General features: G+C 42.6%; 1 protein-coding gene across 4 annotated transcripts in view; it reads left to right on the plus strand.

The window, feature by feature from the left end:
* The window catches only part of fam135a (family with sequence similarity 135 member A), a 37,192-nt gene extending 20,456 nt beyond the window's left edge, over positions 1-16,736 (plus strand). For 2 of the 4 annotated variants that reach the window (XM_080448680.1, XM_080448682.1), the window contains 14 exons: positions 1,275-1,428; positions 2,504-2,581; positions 3,295-3,344; positions 4,100-4,258; positions 4,947-5,020; positions 6,325-6,479; positions 7,298-9,281; positions 10,286-10,446; positions 11,040-11,131; positions 11,252-11,349; positions 12,251-12,402; positions 12,654-12,764; positions 12,862-12,975; positions 14,960-16,736. In XM_080448680.1, coding sequence (XP_080304806.1) covers positions 1,275-1,428; positions 2,504-2,581; positions 3,295-3,344; positions 4,100-4,258; positions 4,947-5,020; positions 6,325-6,479; positions 7,298-9,281; positions 10,286-10,446; positions 11,040-11,131; positions 11,252-11,349; positions 12,251-12,402; positions 12,654-12,764; positions 12,862-12,975; positions 14,960-15,165 — 3,588 coding nt within the window. In that variant the 3' untranslated portion in view covers positions 15,166-16,736. The remainder of the gene's footprint in view (positions 1-1,274; positions 1,429-2,503; positions 2,582-3,294; positions 3,345-4,099; positions 4,259-4,946; positions 5,021-6,324; positions 6,480-7,297; positions 9,282-10,285; positions 10,447-11,039; positions 11,132-11,251; positions 11,350-12,250; positions 12,403-12,653; positions 12,765-12,861; positions 12,976-14,959) is intronic. The other 2 variants (XR_013934394.1, XM_080448681.1) reach the window with 2 other exon arrangements.
* The last annotated feature ends 5,563 nt before the right edge of the window (positions 16,737-22,299 follow it).

The raw sequence follows: 22,299 nt of genomic DNA on the forward strand, positions 1-22,299 counted from the left end.
CAGTAGAAGAACATTTTTTTTATGGTTCCAGAAAGAACCTTTCAGACCCCGGTTCTTTACTTTAAACCCTATATGCACTTCATCGACCAGTGTTTCCCCAGGGGTTTATACTTTGTCCGTTCCTTTTATCACTCTACCACACCGAATCTCCTAATTGAAAACGGTTTATAAAAAGCGTCATAAAAAAAAAATATATATATATATATATATATATATATATATGTGTTTTGGAAAAAAAAATGTTCAGAACCCAAGATATCATGATTTGAAGATTTGCTGCTCCATTCACTTCTTGTTTAACTTCTTACTGAAAAAGGCTGTATCTCGGCTCCTGAGCACTTTTTTTTTACAATGTATTTTTTGGCCTTGGCACAGGGATGATAAAGCCAGAAATAAGTTTGGCACTGAATGAGTTAAGACATGCCTAAAATTCGGATGCTAGGGTTGTAAGTGGTTAAAGGTGCCTACAAATGAGGTTCACTAGAACCATATAAGGAACCCGAAGAGCCATCACACTAAATAAAATGGTTCTTTAGTAGGTGATGGTTCTTTGTGGAGCCATATAGCCTTTTTAAGAACCATTATTTCTCTGTGTGCAGCGAGCTGCACAGAAGCAGCTGCAGAGTGACGCTATGCAGAGATCTCACACCAAATTGCAGTGAATAAATAGCAGGGGTTAATTAAGTGTGAGTTATAGGGCTATATTAGTTATTATCACAGTGCCACAGTAACAAGAGCCTGGCACACTGTCTGACTGTGCACTGACCGCATTTCTGTTCCTTTTCTTGCATTTGTGTTTTCATTTTCAAGTGATTGTTGCGTTCATTTTGTTACCTATGTGTAGTGTAGTTTAATCTGACCTAAATGGTCCTGTTTTTTTTTTTCATGCATAAAAATCATGACAGTTATATTTTGTCATAATCTTTTTGGCATAAATCTGCCCTAGAATTTTATCTACCCTACAAAACACATCTCTACAACTACAGAGAGAGCATGACATAGCGGGCTCTGAAACACTTTAATAAATAGCCTAGGAATAGCTAAGGCTTAGGAATTAGAATTTAGGATAGAATTCACTTTGACTATCCTAAAATAAACAATAACTATTACAGGTAAAATAGTTCTTGAAGGATCGTTTAAATATTAAACGTCCGACTTAAATGACCTCAAGTGTGTTTAAATATTAAATGGCCGTTTCCCGGTGAATGCCCAATTTGTAGTAATGATTTCTTCTCTTTCTCTTCTTTTCTGCTGCTAACCTGCCGGTGTCTCAGGGAAGGACATTCCTGGTGTCTGACCACTGTCTGCAGCATGCCTTCAGCCTGCACCACAGCCTGTGTGCCAGTCTGCTGCTAGCGTACCAGGGCCTCTTTGGCTACTTCACCTCGGTCACCAAGGACCTGCCCTCCTCCCATCGGATGGAGCTAGGTATAAACTCCACTCATCATCTCTGAGCCAGCAGTCTTATCGCCAATTACATCAACACTTAACAGCTAACCTAAAGCCCGATTCATACCGCCGACAATAGCCGATCTAGAAGCTCAAAAAGCGCTGCAGATAGGGATGCCAAAAGAGGATCAAAATCTAATTTGAATATTCTACTGCGAAAAAGCATATTTGTATTTATTTTGGCATCCCATCCGCAACTGTAGTTGCGGATGCAGCTCATTGTGAGCTTATAGATCAGCTATTTTCGCTCCACGATGGAGCATAAAAAAGCCTAACACAACTTCATGTTCATATTTGTGAAGTGATTGACTGCACTGTTTGAGTCGGTGGGATGAATATTTTATTTACAGGCACATGTTTCCAGATAGTTGACACGTTAACCTTGGTTTTCTTTCACGGAGCATGGAGGATCTATTTATAGAAAACGACAACAACAAATAGCCCCATATATTTTATACTTTACTCATAATGGTTTGTCGTTTTGACCATATTGTGATTGATTAGTGTTGAATTATCCAGTGTTTTGTGCTGAATTTTTTTTTTTTTTGAGAGTGTAAGTTTGTGTTCCCATGTCACTGTTCCTGATCCCTGCCCATTAACAAACATTCCCCTTCATAAGCACAATCATACCTCACATTCAGTCTGTTCATTAATCAGCAGAGGTCCTCTAATCTTCACGACCATTCAAATCAAATGTATAGTGGCTCTACTTGCATTTAATAGATGAATCATTTAACCAGTGAACTAAACAGAACATGATTCGGACACACACCTCGCCCCTTCTTTAACTTCCCCCTGGTGTCTTAACAAAACCTAATCCACATTGTCTGGACTGACTTAAACCTTTAACTTGTATTTATTTAACCAGGCAAGACAAATTAAGCATATCATATTTCTTACGGTATTTACAATTGTGGCCTGGCAAAAGGCGAGGCCGTTTGAGGGAAAAGGGAACTAGGGGGCTAAAAGAAATCAGTCAGGTTAAAACCTATCCTAGTAGAGGACAAAGTAATAGATAATGGCTTAAACGTTACTATATGTGCAATCCTACTAGCCAAGCCCAGCATGCAAGTCCTATATGAGCGAGTTCTCAGAAGACCCTATCCTCGAAGCCAAAGGCACGTCTACATAGGTATGTGCCCTCCCTTCCACCTCCTCCAATCAAACTACCTCTTTCGTCCTTCCTCCTCTCTCCTCCTCAATGTAAGTTCCTCTCTTGTGCTGTAAGCCGCACCTTATCTCTGACATGCACCTCATCTCCCACATGCACGACTTTCCTATGATGAAATATACATAAGCTGCCACACTGGCCTATCTATACACAATACAAATACACAACCCTTTCTTTCTTTCCGTCTTCCTAGTTTGGTCCAAGCTCTTCATGACGCAGTGTGACGTCATAGCGCTTCATGACACAGTGATGTCATAACATTTGAAGGGCGTCGCCTGCCCTGTCTGCTGCTTCAGTATTGTCTCTCCTGTCATAGACATGTGACTAACCAATGTCCTCTCTGTCATCGCTCTTCTCTTCAGCCTGTTGTGCGGGTTTCTACTGACAAAAGAACAGCGTGCACGCTGTTAGACTAAAATTATTGCACTCACAAGTTGCACCCACAGGTGCACTTGTGGGTGCAATAAAGGAAAGATTTTTCAACTAGAGCCCAACAAGTGTGCGAGCTGTTTTCTTTCTTTTGTAAGTCGTTGTGTTTTCTGCCTCTCACCTGCCTAATCTGGGTTTGGATGTGCGTGTTCTTCCTCATCAGGTTTCTACTGACAGTCTTCTGCATGAGCATGAACCAAACGTTGAGCCTTGACTTCTCTAATGCGATTCTTCTCCCTCCACAGAACAACTGGACTTAGAGGCCCGGCTAGCTGAGCTCTGTGAACAAGTTAAGGTACTGTTGTCTGTTACTGTCCCTACACTCGTTTCTAAATGTCTTAATCGTCCGTCTGAGGGCAGCTGAAACGAACACATTTTGTATTATATCATGCTTATTATCTTCCTTTTTCTAAAGGGATGTTGTGCTTCTTGGATCCATACACTAAAATAAAATAACTTGGATTATAGAAAATGTATATGCTTGTATGTATGTCTTCCTGACAATTGTCCTATTACAAATAGCTATTTTTAATTTCTTAAGAAAATTATTATTTTGCAAAGAACACTGTTCATGCAAACAGAAAGCCACAGCACTTCACTTTTCCTCCTGTTATCAATATCAGACCCAACATTTCTATATGATATAAGCCCTGGTCATGAACATTACCACAACTTGGTTGCCCTCTATGCCAGTGGTTCTGAGACATTTTCATGTGAAGGATCCCCAAATTAATATGTATTTGGCCGCGGACCCCCATTATAGAATATTTTGTGCCAGGTACCCCATACAAGATTTGTGTTGTTAAAATATTCAAACATTTTCACATTTGTTCTGTTTTTATTTTAAAGTAAAATTAGCTGGAGACCCCCTGGAACCCCCCCCATGGACCCCTGGGGGTCTTCGAACCCCATTTTAAGAACCACTGCTCCAGACAGCTGAAATATAGGACCGCATCTCACTAGCAGCTCCTTGCCTGCAGTTGATGTTGGCTGACTACAAAGTCGCATGAGCACTACCTGGTGGCTGACAAGAGTTGTCTTTCTTTGCAGCAGAAAGGAGAGAGCCCAGACGAGCTGGCAGAGCTGGTGAACATGAACCTGGCTCAGCTGTGCTCGCTGCTCATGGCCCTGTGGGGACAGTTTCTGGAAGTGGTGGCCCTCCAGGAGAATATTGCCACCTTGCTGGCCGTGGAGCACCATAGACTCAGAGTGAGCCCCCCCACCCACCCACCCACTCTATTCACTTACAAACTTGGAATATCATTCAGTCATTAGGATTCCAACATTTTCTCTTGGCTAACTCCTAAGGATGATTTATAGTTAGTTAGTTACTTAGTTAATTAGTTAATATTTTAACTTTGTGTAATATTTTGTTCTTCTTAAATTAATGTTCGTCTTGATCATACTACAGCGTCACACAACATTAACAAAAGTAGCAGATCTACAAGCTCGAAACGCGGCACTAAGTGACACGTTTTGAGCTTGTAGAGCTTGTAGAGCTTGTTTCCACCCGACAGAGAGGATATGCTATATAGCTGTATTTCATGAAAGCCTCAATCTGCGATTGCTTCAACTGGTTAGCTGTATGTCGAACAGCAGGGACGTTTAGAATGACAATACCAAAACATCATCTTTTTATATATTGTGCTAATTTCTTGGGAAACCGAGGGCTTGTGTGGCACGATCCTTTCACGCTGTTTCACAAATCACAGATTAGGACTTGGCCTAACAAAACTTTACAGTCGTGAGATTTGTTGTTTGTTGTTGCTTTTTAGTCCATGTGAATGGCATTAGCAAACATTGATTTTGTCTGTATAACAACTCAAAGCAAAGCAAAAGTTGTCTACTTGCTGATTTTGTAAAATGTCCTGAAGTTCTGTGTGTCCTGTGTTAACAGGTGAGGCGGTTCGCTGAGGCATTCTTTTGTCTGGAACACCCAAGACCCACTGCACTGGCATATCAAGAGTTGCAGTGAGTTGCATGAGTACATTTCTTTTGATCATTACAACTGGATCATAGAATGAGCGTTTTCAAAGATTTCCACTCTGGAAGTGGGTTTCACTTTTTTGCGTTTTCAACCCCCGATAATGCTGTTGCAGTCTAAACTGAAGGCACATCATATTTTATTTTGCCGGTTTCTCTAGATACCGTTGTCGTCTAAACGGGGCCCAATTCTCTGATTAATTATAAGGAGGTGAGATAGTTGCAAGCCACTGAGGTAAAATAGCCTACCAGCTGGCGTTAGAGATTCATAATTGTCTCCTCATCTCCGTTCATAATTAAACCATCACTGATGTGATAGCGAGGGTGAGTGAGACTGATTGCATTGCAGACGATGTCCTTCTGGTGGATTTCAATTGGCTGTTCATAAAAACGCTTAGAAAGTGATCCAAACGATATCGTTTTACGACTATAGTTGTGGTGTGGACTCTATCATCCACTTCAGTTTGGAAGATTTTTTTAAAGGAGCTACACCATGAATTTAAAAAAAATATTTGATATTTAATATCATATGGTGTATGTCCCTCAAACCTTTTTCAAAAGGTTTGAGCCTAAATCATCACTCAGATATACTCATCCCAAGTCAATTGTCTCTGGCTTATACAGCACTTTCAGCTGCAATACCAAAACGTCCTCTTGGGCGGGGGGGGCTACTGAGCAATTCTGTCTGTTAATACAAAAAAAGATTTAAAAAAATTATTAAAAAAAAGGGAAAAAAAATGGAAAAATTCTGCATAAAAAGAAGCATCTAAGAAAAATACAAAATCGAAAAAAAAACACTTTGAACATTTTTGAACAATTCCACCAAGTGTTTGAGGTGCCTGTTTCACCCACTTCCGGGGGGCGGAGCCAAAATCCGAGCCCGAAGTATTTGTTCGTAGACCCCCACTTAGGGGGGGTAGAAAAAGTTTCGGAGCGATTCGGGCACTTTTCATTTAACATTGGGTTTGCCATCAATAATGTTTGTGACATCATAAACATTTCCATTCTGAGATCGCCTGTTCAGACACGCCCATTCTGGAAATCCATGAAATGAGAAGGAATGACTGAATTTAAAAAAAAAACATTTTTTTGGGTACAAGAGACACTGGGGACCCCAAAAAATACAAAAAAACAAGAAAAAAGTGATTTTCATGGTGTAGACCCTTTAAACAACATATTTATAATTATGGTTATAGTTATTGTGCTTGGTGTGAACGGACGTTAATGTGAGAAAAACGCTGGCTACTTTACTTCTGCTTTCATGTCGGTCACTACCTCCGTCCTCTCCTCAGCGCTCACAGCCACCAGCAGATGACAAACGCTATCAAAAGCTCCAGCTACTTCCTGTCTTTGCCACCACTTCCTGTGGAATGTGCGGATCTGGACGGTGACGTCAGCTCCTTGCCGATCATCTTTGAGGACAGATACCTGGATTCCATCACTGAGGGTTAGTTAACACAAGGAAACATACAAATAAAATGAACAAACTGTTTGCTTTAGCCTTAATTTAGGATTAAAAATAAAACAAATGCAGGTGTTTCTCATAATACAGTAGTTATCAAACGTTCCAAATTTCTTAAGAACTACGAGAGTGTACAAATGGAACCAAGTGGTCCATTTGGCTCCATTTGTACTCTCCCAGAGTTGTCGACCTGTAAGGGTCTATTTAGAACCCCCTCATGGAACCCTGAGGGCAGTGGTGGAAAAAGTACTCAAATGTTTTACTTAAGTAAAAGTATCAATACTGCAATATAAAAATACTCTGTTACAAGTAAAAGTCCAGAATTAAAAATGTACTTGAGTAAAAGTACAAAAGTATTGGCATCAAAATGTACTTAAAGTACCAAAAGTAAAAGTACTAAATATTTGAAAATAGCAGATCTACAAGCTCACAACGCGTCGCGATGCGACGCGTTGTGAGCTTGTAGATCGGCTATTTTCAAATAGCCTCGGTATAAAATAGGGTTAAAGTGGTTAATGTATGTTTCATTATATCATGATTTATATCTGAAAAGTAACTAGTAACTAAAGTTTTCAAATAAATGTAGTGGAGTAAAAGTACAATATTTGCCTCTGAGATGTAGTGGAGTAGAAGTAAAAGTATTGGAAATTGGAAATACTCAAGTAAAGTACAAATACCTCAAAATTGTACTTAAGTACAGTACTTAAGTAAATGTACTTAGTTACTTTCCACCACTGCCTGAGGGTCCCTGGTCTCTGTCATAATACAATTTACATATATTTGTTTGTTGATTTTGACTGAAGATCGTGATGGACCTTGGCTGGGTATACCGAGGACCGCCTCCGTGTCCAGCAAGACGGACAAGCCCAACTCCAAGGAGTGCAGTGCAGCCGCCAACTTTCCCAGCCCGACCCCTGACGCCCGGCACGTGCCCATGGACACCGCCTGGCCAGACAGCTGCGATCCGCCGCCCAAGTCCAAAGGCAAGGCGGTCAAACTGAAGAAGAACTCTAAGACTGAAAACTCCAAGAAGCTGACCAGACAGGGCTCTAAAGACTCTGTGGTTCTGGTGGGCTATAAGCACCTGAAGGTTCCCCCCGGGGACCCTAGCACCAAGTACAAGGAAGGAGAAACTCCCCTGACCCAGGAAGAGGAACGAGACGCCTTGTTGGGGGACCTCGGCGGTAATTTAAGGACTAATGCCAATTCTTTTTACGACGCCGGTGCCACAAACGTACATGCTGGACACGGTTCTATAGACTTTCTCGCAGAAGACACTATCACTACAGCTGCTAGTCAAAAAGGTTACTACAAAAGCCTTATGAGCTTGGACGCACAGAATAGGCCTCAGGCAGGTACTGGGGCTGCAGCCACGCACAACCAAGCAGCACATAAAGCTGAGCACGTTGACCACTGTAGCAAACCGCCACCACAGCAGCCTGTGGGGCTTCGGCACATTGAGGTGAAACCAAGTAACAAGGACCCGCACCAGGGCGACAAAGTCACAGTCCTCCTACCCTGTCGGACCGACGCGGCACCAAGTAGCGAGATCCCTGAGATCACCCAGACGGACCTCTGTGACTCCAACCAAACCGCTGTGGATTGTAGCGGCGCGTCCGAGAGGCCCGGCCGGCCGGGCCCCGTCCCGCCGCGAGTGAAGGGCGATTGCATCGGACTCCCCAGCGCCTCCTCCTCGCGTCTCTCCGACTCGGGGATCGAGAGCGAGCCCAGCTCCTTTGCCGCACAGCTGGCCGCGGGACCCCACGGTTGTTGCACGGGACTAGGCGCGGGTGAACCGGACGGGGGTCCCGCCGCGCAGCCGGAGAAACCTGGCCAGAGCGCTTCGCCGCGTCCCGTCCAGCCCAGCGCCGCGGTGCAGAAAACCAGCGGGGCGGCGGAAGGACTTTGTCCAGAAAGCACCAGTACGGTCAGCGAGGTGCAGTCCTCTCTCACCTCCATCAACTCCCTGCCGTCAGACGACGAGGGAGGCGAGGGCTCCTCCCGGGAGTCCAGCGGAGCCGAACTCCGCAGCAGGAAGTCCAGCGTCTTGGTACAGGAACAGAGCGTAGTCTTCTCCGGGGACGCGCCCTCCGCCGCTAGCCGCCCCGTACCACCTCCTCGATCTCACCACTCCGCCTCGTCCGACCGCGACGATTCGCGGCCTCCCAAACCCGCCGCCGCCGCAGACTCGGAAAGCGAGCCCAAACCAACGGGTGTCGCCGAGGACGCCGCTCTCGAGGGAGCGACGGCCACGGAAACCCGCAGCGAACCCCAAACCGCCTGCCCCTCCAGCAACTCCGCCACCACCAGCAGCAGCACCGACCTGGTGAAGCGCGGCATGGTGGAGAACTACTTCGGCTCGCGCTCCAGCACGGACGTGTCGGAGATCAGCCCCGCGGAGACCGCCGCCGTCGTGCTGGGGATGGAAGCGGCGGTGCCGCGGGACGAGGACGACGACGAGGACGAGCCGGAGCACGAGATGATCGAGAACGGTTACTACGAGGAGGGAGACGGCTACGCGTTCGTCAACGGCGTCGCCGACGACAACGAGGGGGCGGCCGAGGGGGACGCCGCCACCGTCGCCGCCGCAGAGACCGGTCTGCTGTTTGAACAGCTGGGTCTGGGTTTCCTCCAAGAACCGAGGGATTTACCCAGAGCCCCCGTCCGCTCTGCCCCGACCCCGGGCGGCGTCGCCGGCAGCCGGCAGAGCAGGCGTTCCCGTGCCTCCGTCCCCCTCGAGTCGTCCCTGCGCTGGTACGAGAGTGCGCCTACACCACAGATGAAAGCGTGAGTCTTTTATTAATGTTCACGCTCTGCATGCTCAACCGTACTCCCACTACTTAACCCATTGAGACCTGAAGCCGATTCTACATGTCTCCTAAATCTCAACAGTTTTCTGAAAAACGTATGTTTCTATATCAGTGGTGCTCAATCTTTTTCATGTCAAGGACCCCCAAAATTATATGTATTTGGCCGCGGACCCCCATCAAAATATGTTGTTCCAGGGACCCCCAGAAGCAAAGATTTGAGTTAAAAATGTTCGCTTTAAAATATATATATATTCAAAGATTTGCACACATTTTCACGATTTTTCAAAAATAGCAGATCTACAAGCTCGTAGCGCGGCACTCGGTGCCGCGCTATGAGCTTGTATATCTGCTATTTTTGAATAGCCTAAAGTGTAAAATGCTTTTTAGCTCAAATCTAAAAATGACACAGTTCCAGGTATTAATGGGTTAAGGGTTTCCTGCATTCCCCATTTAAAATCATGGCACACGTCCCACTTTGCAACAAACTGCCACTGCATCCCACACAGGGATTAGGGTAATGCACCGGAATCGATTTGGTAATATTTTTATGTATATAAAAAAAAGCACTCAAATATGCATCCTTTTCAGTGTCTGATAGGCTTTCGAACACAGATTTGTCACACATGCGATTTGATACTCAGGCATGTATGTCTAAGCCTGTGTGTGTCCGTAAGCCCATAAAACACTGTAAAGGGAGCCTATTTGAAAGCACTAAATAATTATGTTTTGCATAGCTTATACAGTGGCTTCCATCTTCTTCTTTTTATTTGGACTCTTCCCTTTTTGAACTGGAACCCTATTATCTTCCACCTTGTTGTGGTAATATTAATAATGCTATTTAAAGACTATTTTAAGGCATTTTAAGGTAGACGTGCAACACAAGAGATCAAACGCTTATGCATGCATACCACCTGGCTGAGCCTCCATGCCTGGTATTTGTGTTGACGTGTTTCTGTCTGACTGTGCTCCATCGTCGTTCAGTTTCATCCAGGCCAAAGAGGAGATGAAGCAGCTGAAGCTGCCTGGCTTCCTGTACAGCGAGGTGGCTGAGCTGGCGTCCAGTATGCCCTACTTCAGCCTGGAGGAGGACGACAGCTGTGATGAGGGCATTCACCTCATCGTCTGTGTCCATGGCCTGGATGGTAAAGAGCTTACAGCGCTGGTTCTCAAACATTTTTTCAGGGGTCTCAGTTATGAGGCCACAGACCCCTCCATTGCATACATTTCTTTTATCCCCAGATCTACACTATAAAATCCTCAGTGTTAACTCGTTCAATCCGGAAACGCATCTGTGTCATTTTAGATGTCTTTGGATATTTTTTTTAAATCTTTGAATATATATGTTTTTTTAACATTTTTAACTCAAATCTTTTTGCTTCTGGGGATTCTACGAATGTATTCTAAATCCTAACAGTAAAAGAAAAGAAAAAACGTATGTTGCTAGAATATCAGTGGCTCTCAAACTCTTTTCATGTCAAGGACCCCCCCCCATTTTAAAATATTTTGTTCCAGGGACCCCCACAAGAAGCTAAGATTTTAGTTAAAATATATATATTCAAAGATTTGCTCACATTTAAAAAAAGAAAATTGTATATCTACAAGCTATGAGCTTGTAGATTTGCTATTTTTGAAACGATGCACACTGCCATAGTTTTTACAGAGGTGTAGCGCAACTCACGAGTGGCTGAATGTTATCAAACGTCACCGTTATTTTGTGTAACATTGTTATCTCCAGGCAACAGTGCAGACCTGAGACTGGTGAAGACATATCTGGAACTGGGACTTCCTGGAGCTCGCATAGACTTCCTCATGTCAGAGAGGAACCAGGTAATGAACTTAGGCCACAAAGATTACTGTCTCACCCCACTGCTTTAGCTAAAAGGAGGACTTAAACCCAATAGAGCAATACAATAACCTGTATCTTATTTGTCTTAATTTCTTTGACAGAATGACACTTTTGCAGACTTTGAGTCCATGACGGACCGGCTGTTGGATGAAATAGTCCAGTACATCCAGATATACAACCTCACGGTGTCAAAGATCAGGTAAGATGTGCAATCCGTGTGTGTATAGTACCATCATGTGTATAGTAATAATACTAGCACCGCTAAGTGCTATTATGTGTATACTGTATGACTATTCCTGGGTGTAAGCTTCAGCCCTGAAATGCTATTATTACAGTAAATATCGCCCTCTAGTGGATGGCCATCTGTTTGTACACTCAGAATCACTTGTTTCCAAATAAGAATACTAGGACAAACCACTGGCTGAAAAGGGGCCTCTTTCTTTGGTGTTTTGCCCAGGTGGGCGTGGCTATATGCCTAAACCCTTAACGTTTAACCTCACAAAAAACCTAAACCTGACCCCAACCTCACAAACACTATGCCTAACTCTAACCTTAAAGGGATAGTTCATCCAAAAAAAAACATATTTTTTTCTATCGATTAGTCACCCCATGGAGACTTGAATTCATGGATATGTTTTTGTTTTTGTCGCATTCCTAAGCCAATAATTTGATGACCAGCGGACCGGTAGGCAGCGGTTCCGGTAGGAGACACAAAGGAGACTCTTTGTGGAGACACAAAGGAGACTCTTTGTGTCTCCTACCGGAACCACTGCCGGTCATCAAATTATTGGCTTAGGAATGCGACAAAAACTAGAATATCCATGAATTCAAGTCTCCATGGGGTGACTAATCGAAAAGTCAGGCTGAAAAGAGAACCACTGCTGAAATGGAAAGTCAGTATTGCCATACAGCAAACTGAAATGTCTTGGTTTTCCAAACTAGTGGGTCTCAAAGTGGGGGTCCAAGGGCCCTCTGGGTTCCTTGAGGGGGTTCCAGATGGACCCCTACAGCTCTGTAACTAGCAGAGTTCTGGGGGCCCTTGAAATAAAATAAAAAGTTTAAGAACCACTGCTCTAAACGTCTGTCATGTTCTCCTGCAGTTTTGTGGGTCACTCCTTGGGGAACCTAATAGTTCGTTCGGTGCTGACCAGACCCAGATTTAAGTGTTACCTGAGTAGACTGCACACCTTCCTTTCCCTCTCTGGACCTCATCTAGGCACACTGTACAACAGCTCTGCTCTGGTCAACACTGGTAAGTGGCATGAACTAATATTATTATTTTTTTTGTGCACTTGCATGTCAGTTTTGAGCGGGCCGGTTCTGGAGAACCGCTCAACCGATCGAATTTGCATGTTGCACAGCGAAAATAGTCTATCTACAAGCTCTCAATGCGTCGCAGCTTGTAGATAGTCTATTTTCGGTTATTATTTTAACATAAGAGCATTCCCCTCATCCCCGCCATGGGAAAATCAAACCCTGATGAAATTTTGTTTTTTTCCCCAGGCCTGTGGTTCATGCAGAAGTGGAAGAAATCAGGGTCACTCCTACAACTGACGTGCCGGGACCACTCTGATCCTCGCCAAACTTTCCTCTATAAACTCAGCAAGAAATCTGGTCCGTCTTTTTCTCTCAACAAGAAAAACAAACGCATACACACGTCATGCGCTAAAGTAGATTGTACTGTTAATATGTATGTTTATGTTCTTTTAAGGTCTGCAATTTTTCAAGAACGTGGTGCTGGTTGGTTCGCTGCAGGACCGCTACGTCCCCTATCATTCAGCCCGCATCGAAATGTGCAAAACTGCATTAAAGGACAAACAGTCAGGTGAGTTGAGGCGGAGTGGGGATTTCTCAGATGTCAAACTGAATTGATTTAATTGCTTGTAATACAACTACAAAAAGAGAACCTGTGAAGAGTTTTCCTACCGTTTTATTTAATATTCATGTCATAGTAGTGATGCGCGGGCCGACCCGTATCCCGCAGGTCCCGCGGGTTGAACCGCGGGGCGGGCGGACGGGTTATAGATTACGACCCAATTATCGCAGGGCGGGCGAAGCGGTTCAACCCACGGAAGAAGAAAAAACACCAAAAAACACCAGGACGGGCTGGGTCGTTGATTTATATTCATTTTTGCGGGACGGGTTGGGACGGGTTGGGGCGGGTTGGGCTCCCGTGTGGGGCGGGTTGAAGAAACTTGACCCGCGCATCACTAATGTCTAGCCACCTTCAACCTGGCATCCCCCTTTGGGGCATGGCATACTAGGCAAAAAAAATCTAAAATAGTCAGAAGATCTAAGAGCTCTCAACGTGTACTGTACTGCCATGCCACGCCTTGTAGATTGGCTATTTTCACCGCGTGACACCATCGTACAACGAAGTATGAAATAGTGTAGCGTGATATGAGACTACATATCGTCTGAAAACCTTATATGGCATAAGTGTTGTCTTTACCTGGCTCTAATCATGTTTCACCAGTACCTAAAACAGCTGATCTACGAGCTGTTATTTAAAAAAAAATGAAATAAAAGGACATTTCCGCAATATGATACTATCGTCACAATATTGAGAGTTATTTGCATAAATGAGTAGTTCACCCTAAACATTACTTATTTTCTATCAATAACACGCCCCATGAAGCCTTGAAGTCATGGAGATTGTTTAGTTTTTGTCGCATTCCTGAGCCAATCATTTGATGACCAGCGGACCGGTAGGCAGCGGTTCCGGTAGGAGAGACAAAGGAGACTCTTTGTGTCTCCTACCGGAACCGCTGCCGGTCATCACATTATTGGCTTAGGAATGCGACAAAAACGGAACTATCCCTTTAAGGTCGTCAGGAAGGGATGGGTCGTGGGGACTGGCTGCGGAGCAGGCTTATAGCCTGTTACTGTGTGGAACCCCTGCCACAGCCGCCGAGTGTCCTTGTTGTCATTAAATTGACTTGCCAACCTTTTCCCCCATACAGTCCTTTTGCCTCATTGATGCCTCTTCTCGGGTCATTTCTTGCCTTCCTATAGGCCACCGGATCGCCAGATCTAAAGGCATTATCCCTGGCCCTCAATAAGTAGGCGTGTCTTCCTGGTCAGCCATGGTGTTTGGCTGGCACGTACTTTTATCGTCTTTGTTACAGTCACATGGTCTAATATGCACTCGACTCTGTGACTCTGCGTATTCCTGTGACGTCGCTGCCTCTCTAAAAACATGCCATAGTGTCATAATGTCACACACTGCGCGTGGTACAAAAACAATCTCTGCCTCAGGGTTCCCACGGTTGTGAAATTCCTGGAAATATTTTGAAATAAAAAAAAACTTTCCAGGCCTGGAAAATGTTTGGAATTAATCAAATGTTCTGGAAAGATATTTGGCTATGCGTTGTTTTGGGCTATCGATTCTGTTAATCAAAAACATGTCTAAAATTACATGAAATATATAACATAATGAAGTAGTTGTGCGCCGAACGGGCTGCGTGATTGCAGCCTAATGTATACCGCATGTCACGTGAAAAAAAAGAACAGCCCTACAAGCTCACAACGTACTGCAACGCGATCCCTTGTAAGCTTGTAGATTTGTTCTTTTGTCACATGACGTCCTCACTCGCATATGAATCAATCAAGTGACACAACAAATAATGAAGGGGAATTAACAATGAATCAACTAGCGATTAATTGCTGTTAAGAATTTCAATTAATTGAAAATGAAATATTACGCTGAATGATTGCTTTATAGGCCCCTGGAAATCTGGTTAAATATTTTGGAATGGTTTTGGAAATTCATTGGTAAAAAAATGTGTGGCAACCTCTTTGTTCCTCAGGTCCTGTTTACGCCGAGATGATCGAGAACATCCTGCTGCCTGTGCTCCAGAACAAAGACTGTAACCTGGTGCGCTACGATGTCATCCACGCCCTGCCCAACACGGCCAACTCCCTGATTGGCCGGGCAGCCCACATCGCCGTCCTCGATTCGGAGATCTTCCTGGAGAAGTTCTTCCTGGTTGCGGGCCTTAGATTCTTTCAATAGGGAGGCGGGGGTGTCAAAATCAAACTCAGTAATGCCTATTGTATGATGCCGTCGCGCGGCGAAAATAGCCGACCTACAAGCTCACAACGCGTCACGTTGTGAGCTTGTAGGTCGGCTATTTTCCACGTGCAACACAGTATCAAACGGCGTAAGAATGTGGAGCTATTACCTCACTGCATCCAAACCTGACTCTGATTATTGTATCTGGATTATCACTTGTCTGTTTTTATATGTATATGTATATGTATATGTATATGTATATATATGTGTATATATATATATATATATAGAAACAACAAAACAAACGGTCATTTCCTTTTTATTGGTATGTTAGTGGATATGGAGTTCTTCATTTTTATTTTTATACTGCCATTTTTTTCTAAATAATTGTTTGTTGATTTCATGTGCTGGGGAAATCGTTCCCCCCCCCCCCCCGTCATAAAGGTATATTATTGTCAGTGTTATTTATGTTAAGTAGTCCTTTTGTTTCTCAATCAACATATCCTTTTTAAAAAATACGTTTTAGATGCTGAACTGGAAATGTAGCTGCTAAAATTGGGGGACGGGGGTTTTCGGTGAGCTGGCCCAAGTCAAGTCTGCACATGTCATTGGAAAAGAAAAAGAAAACGTTTCCACAAACTAGATAATAGAAGAGATAACATTGATTTGTACCACACAACTGCATTTTACAAAGCTTTTTGTACTGAGAACGTCATTTGTACAATTTTACTTTTGTATCAACAATTTTTCCATCGTTTTTAAAAAAGGCACAGACTGCTGTCGAAATAAGGGTATAGTTGTTCAGATTTCGCAGCCTTGGCTTTTGGTCTTAATACTGTTTGCCGTTTCCCTGCCATCGCAGCGTTTTCTGCACAACCTTGAACCCAGCCTGGTGTTGGGAGAGGAAAGCTTTGCTTCCAGCTTGACGACATTTTATTAACAGCGGGTTTTAAGTCAGGGCCATTGTGGAGCTAGAATGTTGGTCGGTTGGTTCTCAAAGTGGGGTCCAGGCCTGGGACCCTCAGGGTTCCCTTGAGGGGGTTCCAAATGGACCCTTAAAGGACTAGTTCACCCGAAAAAGATTTTTTGTCGCATTCCTAAGCCAATAATTTGATGGAGACCCAAAGAGTCTCCTACTGAGTCTGCTACTGACCGATGACCTGGTCATCAAATTATTGGCTCAGGAATTCGACAAAAACTAAAACATCTCCATGAATTCAAGGCTTCATGGGGTGTGTAATTGATAGAAAATATGTAGTTTTTTTGGGTGAACTACTCCTTTTAACAGGCCTGTAACTCTTGACAGTCCACAAATTGAACCAAATGGACCCTTGCGGGTCCATTTGGTTCCACTTGTAAGCTCTGAGTTGTAAGGGTCCTTGAAATAAATAAAAAGGTTTGAGAACCACTGGGTTATATTAATTAATGGAAGTATTTGTTTGGTGTCTGTCATTTTGGGATTATTTATGTGTTTAAACTGGAAAGTATTATTTTGAATTAAAAAAGCTACCATTTCCTGGTCAGTGATTTATATATATCATCACACTACCATTAAATATGCATTATTATTACAGTGTTTGTGGTATCTTTTTTTATTCCTTTAGATAACAGCCCACAGCCTATAGTTTAAAAACGCTGTCATTGTACTATTGTTGCATTTACTTTTTTGGTATCCCAGCAATGGTTCTACATATTCTAGCCTACATAGGGCAGTAGTTATTATTAAATTATTTTTTTTGTCGCATTCCTAAGCCAATAATTTGATGACCAGTGGCGTCTCCTACTGACCAGCCACCCCAGTCATCAAATTATTGGCTCAGGAATGCGACAAAAACAAAAAAGATCCCCATGAATTCAAGGCTTCATAGGGTGTGTAATTGATAGAAAATAAGCATTGAAGCTTCTCTGGTATGCTTCACACTGCAGTTCACCCAAAAAAATGACTTTCTATCAATTACACACCCCATGAAGCCTTGCATTCATGGAGGTTTTTTTTCTGTTTTTGTCGCATTCCTGAGCCAATAATTTGATGACCGGCAGAGACTCAATTGAGTCTCCTACTGAGTGAGCAGCCACCCGGTCATCAAATTATTGGCTCAGGAATGCGACAAAAACAAAAAAATCTCCATGAATTCAAGGCTTCATGGGGTGTGTAAAATAGAGAGAAAATAACGGTCTCGAAGGAAGAGCCATAGTGGCTCGAAACGTTACTAAGAGCATTTGGATTTGGGAGCAGTAACTGGTGTGCGGATTTGTATTCTTATACACTGTTTACACAACTTGTTTTGATCCAGCATCCATCCTAGTAGCTCTAGGGGGATGTGCATGTCTTCTAGCTGTTTATCAGTTTCTCTCTCAGATTATTGATAGAAAATAACGGTCTGGGGAAGAGCCATAGTGGCTCGAAACGTCACCAAGTAAAGTGCATTTGGATTTGGGAGCAGCAATACTGGATTTTTATTCTTATAGCCTACACTACACTGTTTAACTTTTTGTGCGTGTCTTTTAGCTGTTAATCAGCTTCTCTCTCAAATTGATAGAACATTGATACAAGGCTATTGGGGAAGTATGCCCAAAGTATGTGCATACCCGAGATGCTTCAACCAACAGAAGACCAGTTCAACGGTGATCTTTCACAAGCTGCCCTGTGGGGATCCTGACCTCCTGCGGTTGTGGCTGACCGCGATGAACATGAACGATGTGGGCTCTTCAGCGGTCAGAAGCCTGCATTCACGGGATCTCCGTGTGTGTGGGGATCACTTCTCTCCAGAGGACTACCGTACGATCCCGTCCAAAGGTCACCGGAGATCTAAACTACTGAGATGTTTCGCTGTTCCGGTGACTTTTGTTGTCCCTGGAAGTGATGATGAGCTGAATTACTGTGCGGTGGTGAGTTGGTGGATTTGTATTTTTGGTAACAGGCTAGGTGGGCACCAAGGAAGAGTGGGCACCGGTGTTAATTGGCATTTTCTTTCCAAAATGTAAAAAATGAATATATATATATATATTTGGAAAATTAAGTGAAGTTTAAGTAAAGTAAAGTATACATGATAAGAACATGCTTAAACATTCAACAACACAATTTAGGTCTAATATTTCTACAATTGCTACAAATTGCTACAAAACCTGTATATTATCCAGTCATTTTGTCTGATAATGATGTACCGTGCATGTTTACATCATGTATTTTTTTTAAATTATTTTTTTGACAAAATAGCCAATTTTACATCGAGGTACCCAGAATCAAGAGTCCCCTAGTGACCACCTATCCACCCTGTATCCACGTAAAGTTTAAACACAGGCATTTGACAATATTAGACTATGTGTGTAGATCAAGACAAACGTAGATGTATTTTATCGAGTCTGACTTTTACTTTCGTATCTACGAGTCTTAGCGACCCTCACCCCCCCCCCCCCCCCCCCCCAGTTTGACCTAGAATTTCACCAGCCCAAGCCCATATTTCTCCGAACATGTACACATGCAAAATATAAGGTGCTTACCCGCTTGCCCCAAATGTTAACTAGGGGTCCGGTCTATTTGTGCAATGTATTAGTCCATATTTCTCAATAAAGAAGTGTTTTAAACCCGTCTGTGGCCGATTCTGTCGGAAGTTCCAAATGGGCAATAGCAACGGAGCGCATCCGGTGAAAGCCGGAATTACACTCAATGTAAACGGGATGTAAACGAGGGGGGGGGGCTTTGGGCCACAGACAGAATTAAAACACTTCTTTACTAGAAAATATGGACTAATACATTGCACAAACACGCCGGACACCTAGTTAACATTTTTGGGCAAGCGGGTAAGTACCTTATATTTTGCATTTGTACATGTTCGGAGAAATACAGGCTTTACTGGTGAAATTCCCGGGCAAACTGGGGGGGGGGGGTCGCTAAGACTCTCGTAGATATAATGTCAAAATCGATCAAAAATACATCTACGATGGTCTTGATCTAAGGCTAATATTAGACACCAATAGGCAATAGGTGAACTCAACACGTAATCAGTGATTATACTCAATCCCTGGTCTTTTTGCTCAGCTACCAGCCATGTGTCTCCATTATAGGCTGCTTTTATGGGTCTAAAAGTTATTTATTTTTAATGGCAATTTTATAATGTGAGTTTTAGTTACATTTCTGATTAATTGGTTTTTAACTGATAACAGATGTATTGAGCTTATAATATTTTTCACACCCAATCACAATTCATTTTGATTACTATGAAGAATATTACTGATGGTTAGATGAGTAAATGCATTTAAGATGCATTGAAGATAATTTCAATTATATAAAACATGACAACAGTATGGCTCTTAATTGTTTAAATAAAATACCAAAAACAGAGCAGACAGATGTCACATAAAAAAAATATAGGCCTACACACAATAACATGTGTGTAGGCCCCCCCACATTACAGAGTAGCATCTATTAATACAGGATTGCCTTCCATAAAATGTATGAACTCTTGAAAGATAGCAGATTTTCCTTTAAAGGATACAGTTCACCACCCAAAAGACTTTTTTTCTATCGATTGGTCACCCCATGGAGACTTGAATTCATGGATATTTTTTTGTTTTTGTCGCATTCCTAAGCCAATAATTTGATGACCGGCTGCGGTAGGAGACACAAAGAGCCTCCTTTGTGTCTCCACTCTCCTCAAAGAGTCTCCTTTGTGTCTCCTACTGGAACCGCTGCCTGCACGGTCTGCTGCATCAAATTATTGGCTTAGGAATGCGACAAAAACAAAAAAATATCCATGAATCCAAGTCTTCATGCGGTGACTAATCGATAGAAAAAAGTAATTTTATGGGTGAACTATCTCTTTAATGGCTAAAGTCAGTTTCTCTAGTAGTGCAAGACAATTTTGTTAACCCCCTCTTTTCTGCCTGCTGCTCAGGCGCAGCACACACACACACACACACACACACACACACACACACACACACACACACACACACACACACACACACACACACACACACACACACACACACACACACACACACACACACACACACACACACACACACACACACACACACACACACACACACACACACACACAGAGATGGGTCTCTGGTAACTGGTAAATGGATGCCATGTAAAGTGAATAATGAAGTTAGCTGATCTTTATGCCAAGTCTGCTATGTGGTATGTGTGTGAGTGGTGGAAAAAATACTCAAATGTTTTAAACTTAAGTAAAAGTATCAATACTGCAATGCAGAAATATTCTGTTACAAGTAAACATCTGGTATTAAAACATTACTTGAGTAAAAGTACAAAAGTATTGGCATCAAAATGTACTTAAAGGGATAGTTCACTCAAAAAACTACTTTTTTTCTATCGATTGGTCACCCCATGGAGACATGAATTCATGGATATTTTTTGGTTTTGTCGCATTCCTAAGCCAATTATTTGATGACCAGCGGACCGGTAGGCAGCAGTTCCGGTAGGAGACACAAAGGAGACTCTTTGTTTCTACTACCGCTGCCGGTCATCACATTATTGGCTTAGGAATGCGACAAAAACCAAAAAAATATCCATGAATTCACCATGGGTGACTAATCGATAGAACATTTATTGGGGGTGAACTATGAGCCCTTGGCTTTAAAGAACCAAAAGTATTAAAAAGTGCAGAATGTCCCATTTCACTAGTGTTCAAAATGTATAAAAAGCTTTTGAAAATAGCTGATCTACAAGCTCACAACGTGCCCCAGTTGTGAGCTTGTAGATCTGCTATTTTCAAAAGAAAAGATAGAAAATAGCCTAAGTAGGCCTATATAGGGGTAAAGTGCTTAATGCATGTTTTGTAATAATAATATAAATCTACAAAGTAACTAGTAACTAATGTTTTAAAATAATTGAAGTGGAGTAAAAGTAGCCTACAATATTTGCCTTTGAGATGTAACGGAGTAGAAGTAAAAGTATTGAAAATAGGAAATACTCCAGTAAAGTAAAAATGCATCAAATGTGTACATAATTATGTACAATACTTGAGTACATTTACTTAGTTACTCTCCACCACAGGGAATCGTTTGAGTCACTAAGGAAAGGCAAAATATATCATATTAAATGTGTAAAAGAAACTCACTTAAAAGGGTTAGTTTGGATTTTTGGTGGGGGCCACTCATTAAAAATAAATTAATCAATAAAACTAGCGTTATTTGTATTGTTAACCTATTTCTACCATATAGCCCAGCTTTTGTTCAACTTTAACCCCTGTGTCACATGGTACTATTTTTTGTGTCCAGAATATATATATATATATATATATATATATATATATATATATATATATATATATATATATATATAGGTCGTGTGGGCTATTAGTCGCTTGTTTTGGGCTTGTTTCTCTCGCAATCTGGCAACACTGGCAGTGCACCTTGTTTTGAGAGAGTATGCTGCAGCAGTGCAGTGATTCTGGACACAAAAAATAGTACCATGTGACACAGGGGTTAAAGTTGAACAAAAGCTGATCTACAAGCTCACAACGTGTCTCTCTTCATAGAAAGACTTCATAGAAAAACAAGCCCAAAGTCGCTTATAGTAAGCAGACATGGCAACACTGTGCACTGCAGTTAGCTGATCAGCTACCATTTATACATTCTATGATCAGCTATTCCAAAGGGGAACAGAGGAAAAATAAAAAGTCATTATGGTGAGAACTTGCCATTTTCCTGGATGTCCTAATAAGAGCATTACTGGATCAAAACAGTTCTTTCACCGTTTCCCTACGGATAAAGACACAAGACAACTTTGGCTTATTGCAGTGGGATTGAACGTTCATACCAAGTTGCCCAGGATAAAACAACTTCGAATATGTAGTGATCATTTCACTGAAGACGATTATGAGAAAAAACATGTTTTGAAGTGCAGTGCTCTGCCTGCATCAACCCCAACACCACAGGTAAGACAGACAGACAGACATGTACATATAACCTCGTCAGTTTAATAGTAAAAGACGATGGGTTGTTGTATTGAGCTAATAGAAAAGCTGTTCGATTAGACTCACTGTGAGATGGAGCAGATTTACCTGGTTATCTTTCTACAGTACAGGAAGTCCTGCTCGCCATATCTGTTTTGGCCATCATTCAACCACAAAAATGTGTAGCCTACTACACATCTACTACTTC

The sequence above is a fragment of the Gymnoscopelus braueri genome (genome assembly GCF_963280865.1).
Source record: "Gymnoscopelus braueri genome assembly, chromosome: 14".
In the NCBI taxonomy this organism is placed as follows: domain Eukaryota; kingdom Metazoa; phylum Chordata; class Actinopteri; order Myctophiformes; family Myctophidae; genus Gymnoscopelus; species Gymnoscopelus braueri.